We start from the raw sequence: 14,658 nt of genomic DNA, 5'->3' as shown, positions 1-14,658 counted from the left end.
TCAGTCCAGCGGAGATTGATTCCGTGCTGAATTTATCCGCAGGTAGTGCAGGAATGTGCTCCTTTAGACCTGTAATGACATTGTTTATGTGCAATAATGTGTCTTGTTCTGTTTTGGGAAGAGCAGAAGAGAAGTTAATCACTGGGATATAAATGTCAGCGTGGGGGGATTTTTCTTGTGCCGTCCTCAGCGCCCTTTCAGCTCCGTTATTGGTGCATTTTTATCGCTCGCCTGTTATTCAGGCCGAAGGATAGAACCAGCTTCTCCACCGATGTGTCATAGTCTGCTTTATCCAGAAGAAGCACTGCCTGGCCCCATTTGGCTCCTGGGAAGCTGTCAATTTGGACTCCCTCTGCTACATAGGGAGGGATCATGCCCACATTGGAGTCTCCGATGATCACCGATGCTTCCTTTGTGTGAAGTCTCCACTCAAAGCTTTTTCTTTGTGCTTGGGTGTCTCTTCTGGTGTTTGAAGACTTTAAGAGGTAACCCTAGGTAATGAATGATTGTCAGGGCTCGCAAAATCGCTAGCCCGACGTCCCGGGGCTAGCGATTTTTCCAGTCGGGCTACCAAAATCTATCTCTGCCCTGCCCGTCGGGCTATCATAGGAAGGAAAAATATATGTCAATGCTTTTGCATTCTTTCGGAAATGTAGCTGGGTAATTATGTCATTGGCATCGGTGAGCCAGAATTTGCGCTTGTTTTTTGCTTTCACTTTGCAATCGCGCGAACTGTGTATAGAGAGCGACAGCACTGATTGGTGAGTGACGATAATTTGAGCACCAATTCCTCTGACATCGTCTTATCAATCGTTAGCTTACTATGCAAACATGACAAGGCGCTTGTCGACTCAGAAATCGAGGGAAAACCAACAACACACCCGGCAGAACATTATGTTATTTACATAATTTAAGTGGTCCGCAGGTGCGCATTCGCTGTCAAAATAAAAGACGCGCACCAGATAAGAAGTTGCAACGCGTGTTTGCGTACATAAGATTTTCTGGAGGAGGACAGACATTTGTTTAGAACTCTTAAAAATGTCGAAGAGGCAAGCTCCTTTAAGCAATTACTTTGGTGTTCCTCCACCTCCAAAAGAAATGTCTGAAGGAGTCCGAACCACAAAAGAAGCGCGTATTCTCGGAAAAGTGGTTGCAGGAGGTGAGCTGGCTTCAAACAAATGATGAACGCACGGAGATGTGGTGCAGAATGTGCTGTGAAAATCCCACTCTAGCAGACAAAAACAGTGCTTTTTATATGGACGCAAACGCGCGCTGCAACTTCTTATCTGGTGCGCGTCTTTTATTTTGACAGCGAATGCGCACCTGCGCACCACTTAAATTATGTAAATAACATAATGTTCTGCCGGGTGTGTTGTTGGTTTTCCCTCGATTTCTGAGTCGACAAGCGCCTTTGTTACTGGGACCAGTAATTTTATGAAAGGCCCCCATTAGAACCCATGAGAAATGCAAGAAATGCATTATTGCTCAGTCTGCAGCATCTTTCCCAGAACAAACACCGATTGCAAATAACATACTAAAAATAAACCTGAAAAATCTGTTTAGAACAGACTATGTTGCAAAGAGTGAACTACCACTGGCAAAATTTAGCAGTCTTTGCAAACTTTAAAAAGCAAATGGCCTCGATCTTGGTTCCACTTGCCTCTTACCTGTGACTTCAGTGGAAATTTCAAATTCAGGATCTGACACAGACTGATTCATGTTCTACACAGTTCTTACAAGTTCATAGAAATTTCTGTTCAATTAGAACCAAGTATTTGAGTTGATGATTGTAATTTTTATTCAATGTTGTAATTTGTGTTTCAACAATTTTTTGATTAATGTTTTGTTTCCTTTACAATATTATACTGTATAATATTGTAAAGGAAACAAAACGGGAAACAAAACGGGAAACAAAACATCAATAAAAAAATTGCTCTTTTTTATTCGGGCTACTTAAATTTATTTTGGGCTACCAAAAACTGAAGAGTCCCTGCCCGAAGGGCTACCAGGGATTTTGAAATTTTGCGAGCCCTGATTGTGTTAGTGTACATATATTCAGGGATGCACATAAGTGGTCCGCAGGTGCGCATGCGCTGTCAAAATAAAGGACGCGCGCCAGATAAGAAGTTGCAACGCACGTTTGCGTACATAAGATTTTATCTTATGTACGCAAGATAAAGTGAGCTGGCTTCAAACAAATGATTTTCACAGCACATTCTGCACCACATCTCTGTGCGTTCATCATTTCTTTGAACCCAGCTCACCTCCTGCAACCACTTTTCTGAGATTACGCACTTCTTTTGCTGTTCGGACTCCTGCTGACATTTCTTCAGGAGTGGAGGAACACCAAAGTAATTGCTTCGGTGGCTGTAGCTCAGCAGATAGAGCAGGTCACCTACTGATCGGAAGGTTGGAGGTTCGATCCCAGGCTCCCCCAGTCTGCATGTCAAGTATCCTTGGGCAAGATACTAACCCCAAGTTGCTCTCCGATGCGTCCATCGAAGTGTGAATGTAGTTAGATAGCACTCAGTATAGATGAAGTGCTTGTGAGAATGAGTGTGATTGGGTGAATGTGGCATGTTGTATAGAGCGCTTTAAGTACTCCGAGAGAGGAGAAAAGCGCTCTATAAGAATCAGTCCATTTAAAGGAGTTTGCTTTGTCGACATTTTTAAGAGTTCTAAACAAATGTCTGTCCTCCTCCAGAAAATCTTAAGTACGCAAACGCGCGTTGCAACTTATCTGGTGCGCGTCTTAGTTTGACAGCACATGTGCACCTGTAGGACCACTTATGTGCACTCCTGCATATATTTAAGGAAAAAACTGTGTTTAATGGAGACTGTCAGTGACAGTCAATGCCCAAAAGGTTTTTGTTCAAGCAGTCCTGGCAGACGGCCTCGCTCTTACTTTCCTCATGTTCTCATTTTATTTAACTGGAGTAGATAAATGACTTCATCCACCCATCTAATATGTTGAAAACATCAAAGCAAGAAACTTGCTCACCATGTTTTCTTGATACTGCAGTTAATAAATCTTTCGAGCTCAGTAACTTTAACAATTTATTTCATCAGCATTCCAGTACCTGAAAACATTCCAGCATTTATCATTGATAAATCTTGTATGAGAAGAAAGATTGAAAGTAATTGAGCAATATAGAGTTTAATAAATAATCACATCCGGTGCAGTGCAATAAAGTTTGCTTAAAAGAAACCTCAACATAAACAGACACTTAAGCTGTGTACATGCCGGAAGTGATTCGCTCATCACACATTGCTTTGAAGCTGGTGGTTGCTTGCTGACATTCCAGGCCCCAGTTGCTCAGATACCACTACCCTGTAAATCAACAATATTCTTCATTCCCACAGGTAGCACTTCAGGCTTTCACCTGACGCCTGAAAATTAATAAACTTTTATTCTTAATCCGTCTACTTCACATCACCAGTGGTTATTTTGCCCGCTGTAGTCGTGGAATACCCTTCACTTTCTGGTCAGCGTGTAGCTGTGAATCTCTTCCAGCGTCACAGTGGAATCTGATCTGAGTTTCAGGATTGCAGCTGTTAGCTCAAATGAATGCAAACTTCTTTGTGTTGTGTAAACTCTCAGCACTTTCTTAGTTCTTCCATGTGTAGCTGTAGTTGTTCATGGTGATGTGTGTCAGGGCCGTCTTTCCCAGGGTGGAAGGCTGCTGCAGCTGCTGGATGGAAGCAGGATGGAGACCACAAGAGGACAGTTCTACCGAGGCCTCACTAACCTGCAAAGTGTTCACAGAATAAATACCACTACACTAATTCACACTTTCTCTCCAACTCCTATTTTAGAATAAATCTGAGGTTGTTAGCTGGCACTAAGTGCTGTGGACAGCACGTTGACACAGGTTAACAGACAAACAGCAAACTAGCTCGTTCAACATCTGCATTATTTAAATTACCAATGCACGTGCCAGAAACCTGAGCGCCCCAGTGGGTACATTTAGTAAATTATAGTGAATTAAGTGGCTGGCCCGACTGTGTGAAGAAGACAGAAGCGTCACACATGTTACATGCAGATAACCCTGGTTATGGTTTAGGCATCATCTGCAGGTTGCTTGCTAAGAAGTAAAGTTGACATTAAAGTTGATTTGATCACATTCAGGCTACAGCTCATACATACATGACATTCATGACAACTAAATCAAACAAAAAGCAGCTTCATGTTTTCTGTGTGTGTTACCTGTTGCTTGGTGCTGTGTACGTTCATAACCGCAGTAGGATTATGTGTGTAAAGCGCAGCTGAGAAGTTTCCTTTCTGTGCAGGCTGAAGTAAAGTTAGGATAGCATGGAGAGATGAGGGGAGGACAGGTCCTGCAGTGTGGCAAGTACAAGCATACTGAACACTAACACACACAGTAGGAGCTGAGAACTGATACGAGACAAAAGTCTGCTTGTCCAGCTGCGTACCTGTGATCTCCAGACTGCTGATGTTCTGGTAGGAAGCACCAACTTGACTTCTCACATTCACACAACGGCTCTATAAAAGCATAAATCACACACAGTGTCAAATTCAACTCAGAAGTACAAATGACACATGAGATGGTTACAGACAGAGCTTCGTGTGTGTGCTGCAAACACCTTCAGAGTGTGCATTGTAGCTCCTCTAAAAGCACTGGGAGCCAACAGCGTGGGCGGTAACCCTGCCTGGGAGCCGGATGAAGCGACCACACCCTTCCAATTGATGAAGAAGTTGATGAGAGTGAAAGTGTGAAGTCCTTTCACACATATCACAGACTCAGGCTTATGGTCCAGAGACATGACGTGGCCCTCCTTATGACTAGAGAAGAGGTCAAGGAGTCACAGAAAAACACACAGAGTACACGTAAAACAGACTAACGTGACAGTGCTAATGAGGATACAGCTGTAGGGTGTGGAGGTCTGGCTTCTTGATTTTGTCCTGGACTCCCATCTCCTTCAGCCAAGACAAAGTGCTGTCTTCATCTCTGTAGTCTCCATCATGGTCTCCTCCATCAACTGTATCGCTCAGCTTGGAGCACCTACACATTGAGACCACGTTTACACAGGATGGCACAAAAACACCACAACAAAAGGTTCTTCTTATGTCTGACTGATTGCTGTTTTTAGACCACGACTGATTACACTTTTAAAATTTCCAGGTTATTAGTGCCTCATTTTTCCTTATGGTACATTTAAAGCATGACGACTAGTTATATCTAGTTCCTTCTACAGGCCTTTATGGCTTAACTTACCATCGTTAAGGTAGACTTTCATATGTGGTGCTCTCTGCTTCTCCTTGCTAACAGTTTTATGGCCCTTGGGTCATTATCATAAAAGTAACTTGACTTTTCTTATCTTTTGTAGAGTGCTTGTGTTAAGTCTGTAGGGTGCAGGTTTCTTTTTATTGCCCAAAACGTTATTCTAGTCATTCCCCGTTTAATTAACATTTAATTTAACCTAATTAACAAGAATAATCCAGGCATCTGAGTCTCTTAAAAAGTATCAGTTGTATCTGACGCATGAATATCCTAATCTCCACCATGTATTTGGACTACCGAAGCCTCTGCTGCAATCTAATGAAATCCTTTCTTTATTCCTCTTGATTGGGTTGTGCAAACCATTTACATGAAGGGTAATCATACTATGTACTTGATTTTGCATTTGGTTGTTTTTTGTTCTAACAGTTGAGTTATGTGATGACCAAACGTGAGCTGTTGCAGAACTATGAAGCACACTGATGGATATTTTCAAACAGAAAGAATGAGAGAGAGAAAACAAAACTGGAAGAACTTCATTTTAGCGTTAGCTATTTTGGTGTGTGAGGGATACTGTAGCTAACCCAGCAGAGCCCCCTTAATGCAACAGGAAAAAAAACAACTTCTAAAGTGTGCTCTGTGCATTTTGTCCATTTAGATTCAATCTTTCACCAAATGTTTCATTATTCAGTGGAACAAACCAGTCATAACCCACCAAGTCATTGAAAGTTGGGTTCAATGATATAGTGAGGCCAGACACTCCATGGTGCACTCGCCTTGCTGTCAGCGGTCCAAGCATCCAGTGCAAAGGCCAGGAAACTATGAATGTTAGAAGGAACATCTGTAGTACTGAGTGTTGCCAGTACTTGGCTGCTCCATCCAGTATTTGAATCCATAGTGTGGTACTGCGCCTGTATGGACATTGATCCACAGCCGGGTAAGAACGTCCACACGGACCAGCTTCAGTGAATAATTCTGTGAGAAGACGACTCCGCTGAGTTCTGTCCACGCAGGAACCAACAAAATGTGGTTCCATAAAAGTGAAATGTGAACCACGATCAGTTATTAAACACGCCAGCGATGGCATTACTCCACATGCTTGGTGTCGACTTCTCTAACTACACATTCTCTTACCCAAATTCTTCATTATTGTGATGCAGTTCTTTCAAACTGTTGCCTTCAGTTGCAAAGTTGTAATTTATCACAGCCATTGGAAGCTTTGCAGGGTTGCTCTGTTAGCTCTCATATGTCCTGACTAGAGATGGACCGATCCGATATTACATATCAGACCTAAATTACTGGATCGGATATCAAAAAGAAATAAAAAAATGTAATCCGATCCATTAAATATCAAAAAAGCACCTCACAAAACTTGCAACAACTCGTAACTCGGCTCATAACCGTAGCACGTCGGAGCAGTATGCATAACGTGATAGAGCGGCTGTGGCGTGCCAGACCTGTCGGTGGTCTGGTTGAGCATTTGGAGCTTCGCTACCAAACCGGCATTTCATCTCAGAGGAAGTTTTCCCAGAGAGAAGTAAAGCAAGTGTGTAAGTTCATCTCTGAATGTCTGTAAAGCATTCCCACGTTAAGCTTAACAACAGATATATGGAGCGACTGCCTCTCTCTCTCTCTCTCTCTCTCCTGCTTCAATCATGAAACTGATCAATGATCAGCTGATCGTCTCTCTTGTTTGTTTTTGGTCCACTTCTCACCAGAAAGAGGAAACCAGCGGCTGAACAACAGCAGCACGTTTAAGCTTGATAAGCTGTTGTTAGAATTTATTTAATATTATTTCTACACCAGGATCTTTTTCTACAGCTGACGTAACTGTGCAGGGGCGGAGCTAGCAAAGTTTAGCCAGGGGGGCCGATAGGGCATGAACAGGGAAAAGGGGGCACAAAGACATACTTTTCTTTCTTATTTTCATTTAAAATATCTAGCTTTTAATAAATAATTATCTGACTCTTACACCCAAAGTTTTCATCTGATGTAAATGTATAGAAGTCCATTACTGTATATAGTAACTGTTAAGTCTAATATACCCTAGTAAGCTGTAGTACTTTTTCCTTTGGGAACCATCTGTGCAGTCTGCAGTTCTGTTGAAGAAAGATGTTGAATCTATTTAATTATTCTTGGAAAATAATTTATTTCTGTGCAGTTTTTTTCACACTGCATCAAATTAAAGTTGAGGTTGAGGTTTAACTTTATTAGATTGATCAGTTTTGCTGAACTATGAAATTTTTTGGGTGCAGTGTATTTTTTACATACAGGTAAAACAGAATAGCTTTAGTGTTGTTGTTTATTTAAACTTGAGTATGAACTTATACAAAATGCAGCAAGATATTAAAAAAAACACTATATCGGATTCATATCGGTATCGGCAGATATCCAAATTTATGATATCAGTATTGGACATAAAAAAGTGGTATCGTGCCATCTCTAGTCCTGACTTGGGCGCTTCTCAGTTTCCGCCTCGAGGTGTCCTGTGCAGCAGAACCCCTTGGTCTCCTTAAATCCTCCACTGCCTTGTTTGCCCTGCTGTACACTACCAGCCTTTACACTTGTGTTCTGGCAGCAGGGCTGGTGTCTGGGATCAAATGTCTTGCTTCGAGTTTTGCTGCTGTATTCTGAGTTTGACTCCACTCAGGGCTCTTGAGCTGTTTTAATAAAATCATTTATAGGATCAGATGTTGTATCCTTCCAAGGCCTCCACATGTTGGGAGCCTCCAGGTCTGCTCATGAATGCAGATTCGAATTCCACTCTTCCATATCAGCTCATCTTCCCACCCTGTTGGTCGTCGTCTTCAAATCAGTTATTAGGCCGCCTAGTTTCTGTTAAAGTTCTGCTATCATCTCTCAGATTGTCTCTAATGTTTTCTTGAAACTCACCCAGGTTGAACTGGACCTCTTGACTAATGTCTGTGTGGATGGCAGCTAGGGCTGCCACGATTAGTCGACTAACAAAATCATCAACGACAAATTTAATAGTCGACGCATCGTTTAAAGCCTTGTAAGATCCAGAAAGATGCAGGAATAAGTAGTAGGATTTAAGAGTGTAATAACGGACTGAAACAGAAGATGGCAGCACTGCATGTACAAGGATGCCAGCTGCCGTTAAACCCCGAAGAAGAAGAAGCTGTGTCCGGTATCGTAGCTGTGTCCAAATTCAGGGGCCGCATCCTTCGGAGGCCGCATTTGAAGGCCGATTACGTTACAGCAATGCGATGAAGGCTGTCCAACTTCGAAGACTTCAGCAAATACAGTCGACAAATGTGTCCTTCTTTTCCCCAGATTTGAAGGACGGGTCGGGCGTATGGCCCAACCTATCCCAGAATTCATAGCGCAGCCCAGCCAATTCCAGTTTCCAACAATGGCGGCAGCTACTAAGTTTTAATATTACTCTTATTATTCTTTCTGGGTCGCAAAATAAACGTTTAACAACACACATAGAAGTGTGAGATGCTCAAGAATTTACTCCGGTGTCCTGTTATATTTTAGATAGCAAGGAGTTTATTAAACTTCACCGAAACAATCTGCAAACTTCATTAAAATTTAATAAACTATCATCTTGTCTTTATTTTTAGTTAGCACATACCTGAAACTCTTAAAGCTGTAATCTAATGATAGTTATATAAGAGCAGATGCTGCTGGTGCAATAAGCTGTACGTTTTATGTTCAATGGATGCATGATCTGATTGGTCGACTAATCGGATCAGGCATCTGTTGGACGTAAAACATACAGCTTATTGCATCAACATGCGTCTGCTCTTCCAATTCAGGGGTCAAAAGATGTCCTGAATTTGGACACAGTAAGCGGAGACTGCTGCTTCTTCCGCTTCTTCTTCGGGGTTTAACGGCAGCTGGCATCCTTGTACATGCAGTGCTGCCATCTTCAGTTTCAGGCGTTATTACACTCGTAAGTCCTACTACTTATTCCTGCGTTTTTCAGGATCCTACAAAGCTTCAAACAACGCGTCGACTATTAAATTGGCTCATGGCCGCTCAGTCATCGTGTTTGTCTCTTATAATATAATAATAATGTGTGTGTGTTAGTCCCCATAGGGAAATTGCTCCTCTGCATTTAACCCATTCACCCAGTGAAGCAGTGGGCAGCCACCAATGCAGCGCCCGGGGAGCAGTGTGTAGGGACGGTACCTTGCTCAGGGGTACCTCAGGGTAGTCGAACCCCCGACCTTCCAATCATGGGGCCACCACTCTACCTACTGAGCTATCCCCCCCCCTTTTTTTTTTTTAGTCTTTTTAAAAATCTTTCCCATCTGGCAGCTCTGCCAGATGGGAACTACCCAAAGATTTTTCATTTTAAAAAAGGAAGTATTATTATTTATTCTTAGCTGTATGAGAAGTCAGCTATTCTAGAATGATATGAAGCTGTGTGGAAACTGCTGAGTGAGTCCAAACTGATATTTTACACACATTTTAAAAACAGTGATCAGAACCCCGACAGCTCCCAGCCCTACTGAGCACAGACAATGAAAGAGCAGCACTTACGTGACCTCTTGTTCCTTCTGCTCCTCCTCTTGGTGAATGGTCTGCTTCTGTGCCTCCCTGCACCTCCTCTGTTCCTCCAGCAGAGGGAGGCTGAACTCTATACCTATATGGGTAAACTGATCAGTGAGGAGCAGCGAATGATGAAGCTGTCATGTCCTCTGTTCAGTCCTAACCTCGGGCTAGAGGTCTGACATTGTTTAACTCCTACAGCTAATTTTTCTTGTACTTTTTTATTTGACAAGTCATGTCTTAAAGAATAAACTACAGGCAAAGCTTTTTCATACAGCGGTCAGGTTTGTGGACTATTTTACTGCCACTACATGTCACATTTCAGACGAGTGGAAAGAAAATGTTGGTTGTCCACGCTGCCTGCCCGGCAGGCTGACAACAATACCGTATCAGCCTTTTCTGGCTGTAAATGTATCAAATGAAAATTAATTCTGAGACCAAAGCTACAGTTCAGCTCTCACCTTCAGCCTTCATCGCCTCTCTGAGGCCCCTCGTTGTGGGGGAAATGAAAGCAGTGATGCTGCTGGATCCTCCAAGACCTGCTGCCCGGAACAACACTGTGAACTGACAATGAAACAGATGAGCTGAAGGACGGTGTTGCTGAGCACAGTTCAGAGTGCATATTAACACCTACCTGATAGGAACAGAGGTAGAAGTATGGACACAGTCTGGCCTTTAACAGACTGTAGAGAGATGACAGACTGACGGACCTGAGCAACAAACATGGACAAAGGAAGGAGTGTGGGAATAATGCCACTGAATACATGTACAGAACACAGCAGCCAGTGTTCAGCAGCTTCACAGTACACACAGCATTCATTTGGACTCTGGCTGCATCGAGTATTTTGAATTACAAAAAAGAAACCTCAACAAGGCAGCACCTGTTCCTGGAAGCTCCACTAAAACCTTTACTGGGTACAGGCTGGCGTTAAAACACCTGTTTCACTTTATAACTACGCCTGACCTGTTTGTCACAGCTACAGTAAAGTTACATTCAAACTCACAGCTGAACACACGCACACATCACCTGGTCCAGGACATACAGCAATGTCAGAAGTCTTTTTAAGGATCATCACCATGAGCTCCACCTAAAAATGCTGCTTCATTGTGTGGCTGCTCTTACTGGGCCATGAAACACTTCACTGTACAAAGGTTCGTTTAATGTGAGACCCTGCTGTGTGAGATTTAACCCCATCTGTGAAACTGGATTTAGGAAAGAAGTGTTTAAACTTAGCGCTAGTACAGAACGTGATGTCACTGATGGTTAGCTGGTTGCTGCTAACAGACTGAGTTTGTGTTAGCTAACTGTGGCAGAGCTGATAACTCGGCGGAAAAAAGGTCCCTGATACTAAAACAGTCTAAGGAGGTCGTAACTTCCTTCTGTCTCTGACAGATTTATTGGGGCTACTGAGCCTGACAATGACCTCTTTCATCTACATCTCTTCGGACCTCCAGTGTAAAGATCTCAAATCTTAGAATCAAGTTGTTTTTTTTAATGATTCATTTATCAATAGGACATATCAGTGAAACCACCTGTCAGTCAGTTATACATAAAAATGGCTGTAATTCCTAAACAAACAATGTTTTTATTAAAATCCGTCGAGTTAAAGCTGAAAGTCTGTGATTCAATCGCATCTTGATTCATTTAAAATCAGGACAGAGAGAAAAATGAAATCACTGCAGTAAAACCTCGTCACCCTATCAGCCTCACCATTCTGTCATGAGACTCTGCTGTATCGTTGCATCATGAGCCCAGGGGGCGCTCTTGCCAAAGAAGCTCCTTTCAGCGTTGATCCTAGGGAACAGAGACAGCCAGGGTATGGAGGGATGCTGCCAGTAGACCAGGCTTTGCTGGAAGGCACAACGTAGCTCTGAGCAGGACCTGGGATCCTATAGCAGGCACAGAGACAGGTCGGGCTGAGGAACAAGCTACTGAAGAACCCAAGACAAACTAAGAGCTGTCGGGTATCCATATCAGCATACTTCATTAATGCCTAAGGAAATTATGTCTTTGTGTTAGACTGAGACTCAGAATCATCAAACTGATCCAGGTTTGCATGGAAACTGTGACACTGATCATCTCTGTTATTCTGTGATCTCATTTTTTAATTTGGTTACAGAAAAAAAAAATCTGGCTGAATAAAAAACAAGATTTTAGGTTTAAACATCTGAAGTAGGTCTAAAATCTAAAAGTCGTGAAATGGCGAGGGCTCAACAAGTGCTGAAAAAAATAACTGGTGTCACTAGTGTCTCAACATATGTGACTATTGTGTGCCTGTCCATCTTCCACTTGTGTGCAAGGAGCCTACCTGTGGACTGTGTGGCAGGGAACTGAACTGTGCCCTGCAGTGCTGGCTGAGCCCCTGAGCTTCTTCCTGAGCCTTGAGCTGCTCTGCCCATGAAAGGGAGACCAGAGAGGTCAGGAGGAGACGCGTCTTCAGGCTCCAGTCTGCTGGATACTGGGTGCACACAGGAGCTGCAGTGGGAGCAGTGGCTTGGGGGCTCTAGAAGGACAGAGGGGGATCCTTTGAATACACGGTTATACACTGCACAACAGAAAACCTGGGAAACAGTGACAATTCTCACAGATATGTCAGTCAGCATTTTAAAAAATACAGAAGAAATTCCCACCTTTAGCAGGGGGCTTTTAATGTCCTCCGGTTCTTCTTCCAACAACACATCACTCTCAGATCCAGATTTCTGCAGCAGGACACAGACAAGAAAGTAAGAGGGGGTCCTATAGTGTCTCCCTTCATGTTTACATCTCTACCACATAAACACAGGAGCTTTCTGATGATACGGGCAGTGCAAAGGACCGAGACCAACCTGGCTGGAAGCTTGTCGGTATTCCTGTTTTTGTGCCTCATCGAGCCTGGAACTGAGAGCCAGATCCAGCGTGCCTTCTCTTTTCGATGATTCTTCATCTCTCTCACTGTTTGTGATCCCGGAGCTATCAGAGTTTTCGGGGTTACAGCTGGCGTCGTTGAAAGTTAGACGTTTCTTCGTAGGACTGTAAGTGTTTTCTATTTTTGCGAACGGGTTCCTGCGTTTTATTCCAACCCCGGAATGGTTCTGGGCGCCGGAGAGCGGTTCCGGGGAGAAAGTCCGCACGCAAGTCGGAGATGAGCCGCTTTGTTCGGGGCGGTCTGTGGACCCGGCACCGGTGTCGCTTCGGGCTCTTTTGCACCTCATTCGCAAAATTTCCGCTGGTCGCTTGAAGCTGGGCGAGTATCCAAAGTGTTCCGACATCCTGTGGAGATGCAGTTTGCCCCAAACGATCCGCTTTTAGCGCTGTTTCCTTTGGAAAGCGCCGGACCCGCGGCTGTTTTTGTTTTGCGCTGTAAAAATTTGGCGCGCAGCGTGCTGACGTAAAGAGTCCCCGCGTGTCAATGGCTGTGAAAAGGAGCTAAACGGACGTCATTTGCTTACGTTTGTTTTTGTGACGCACGTTAAAAATAAATACACAATAATCTACAGTGTTAAATGCAATTATTGTATCTGTTGGAGCCTTTACTCATCGGGAACTTTGGACATTATGGTACGGCAGGATGTGACGTCGTGTCGGGTTTTACTACATTTGAATTGTATGATTTAAATTAATAATGTAATAATAATCAGAGACATATACACAAGGAGATGTTGGAACAGTTTGAAAACTTGAGGGTTTATGGAAAGACCTTTTCAGAAAAACACAAGGCAAAGCCTTGACTTCCGGCTTTGACTTCTTCTCTTCCTATATCAGCGCTTATGTGGCGATATTGTCTGAGTGGAGACGCCTATCATCCAGGAGAATACTGCAGCGGCTTCCTGTGCCTTACCGGCGGATATACAGTGACGAGTACCTGGAACTTAGAGGGGATTTGAGACAAATTTAACGTCGCCAGCTTCGCACAGATCCACAAATGTAAGCTGCTTTCAAGTTCCAGTGTAAAACTGGGACATTTGGGCACATAAATAAGCACATAAAAATAGCTCAAAAATAGAAAAAAATAATGATATTTCTGCTGTCAATTTACCAATTAAATGATTAGCTGCTCTCTTTAATGAAGCGATCTGTAAAAGAAGAACTGTCCCCGTCATTAAAGCAAGGACATCTCCCTTTAATTCCCCAAACCAACAAAGATCCTTTATTTATTAATAACTGGAGACCAATTACACTCAACAATGAATATAAAATGACAATTTTCATAGTAGCAAAGCGTTGAAACACTGATCCAAATAAAAGAATTCAGGGATCCCACTGTGGATTCATGAGTGGCATTCATATCAATAATATTCACCTGTTTTTGGAGCTAGTTAACTACAAATAATGGCTTGTTGGCAGTCACCTGATTTTATTCTTTATTCTCTACAGTTCTCCACAATTTTATCTTTAACCCTAAATTTTTAAAAATTTGATAACTTTTTTTATCAAAGCAATCAAGACCTTATCATTGGTGAAACTGCCATCACTCAGATTAAGAGGGGAATTTCATCATGGAAGTCCCATCTCTTCTTAGCGGTAAGCCAAATTCTGAACCTTTCAATAATCCACCATAAGTTTAGTTGCATTATCTTTAAATATACACAAGTCACTGTCTCTGGGGTGACTGTAGCTCAGGAGGTAGAGTGGGTCACTTTAGTGGTTTGATCCCTGTCTGCATAAATAACCCCACGCTGCTCTCTGATGCATCCATTTGAGTACGAATGTGTGCGACTGTTAGATAAAAAGCACATAAGTATAATAAAAAAGTGATTGTATTAATGGCAAATGGACTGATATGAATGGTGCTTTTCCACTCTCTCAAACACAATAATAATAATGTGTACGTTGCTCAGGGGTACCTCAGGGTAGCCGTTCAGTGGAGTCCAACCCCGACCTTCCGATCATGGGGCAACCACTCTACCTACTGAGCTA

At 42.9% G+C, this 14,658-nt stretch overlaps 1 protein-coding gene across 1 annotated transcript; it reads right to left on the bottom strand.

The window, feature by feature from the left end:
* Positions 1–313: 313 nt before the first annotated feature.
* donson (DNA replication fork stabilization factor DONSON) lies at positions 314–13,409 on the bottom strand. The gene is made up of 12 exons (XM_085151698.1): positions 12,588–13,409; positions 12,393–12,461; positions 12,071–12,265; positions 11,473–11,651; positions 10,396–10,471; positions 10,223–10,325; positions 9,753–9,855; positions 4,887–5,024; positions 4,606–4,804; positions 4,435–4,504; positions 4,208–4,338; positions 314–3,749 (listed from the first exon to the last, which is right to left on the bottom strand). Exons 1-12 carry the CDS (start codon positions 13,008–13,010, stop codon positions 3,609–3,611), a joined length of 1,827 nt encoding a protein of 608 aa, XP_085007824.1. The 5' UTR covers positions 13,011–13,409; the 3' UTR covers positions 314–3,608.
* Positions 13,410–14,658: the final 1,249 nt, after the last annotated feature.

The sequence above is a fragment of the Neolamprologus multifasciatus genome, chromosome 23 (assembly GCF_963576455.1).
Source record: "Neolamprologus multifasciatus chromosome 23, fNeoMul1.2, whole genome shotgun sequence".
NCBI classification, from domain to species: Eukaryota; Metazoa; Chordata; class Actinopteri; order Cichliformes; family Cichlidae; genus Neolamprologus; species Neolamprologus multifasciatus.
The sequence above is the reverse complement of the archived record's forward strand: the minus strand, read 5'-3'. Positions and strand labels throughout refer to the sequence as shown.

What these genes read in the sequence shown, in the direction of transcription:
- donson (XM_085151698.1), bottom strand. Translation starts at nt 13,010, where the DNA reads ATGTCGGAACACTTTGGATACTCGCCCAGCTTCAAGCGACCAGCGGAA. An exon ending in CCCTGCCACACAGTCCACAG is followed by an intron (nt 11,652 to 12,070) that starts GTAGGCTCCTTG and finishes TGCCTGCTATAG; the next exon opens with GATCCCAGGTCCTGCTCAGA. An exon ending in TACACAGCACCAAGCAACAG is followed by an intron (nt 3,750 to 4,207) that starts GTAACACACACA and finishes AACACTTTGCAG; the next exon opens with GTTAGTGAGGCCTCGGTAGA.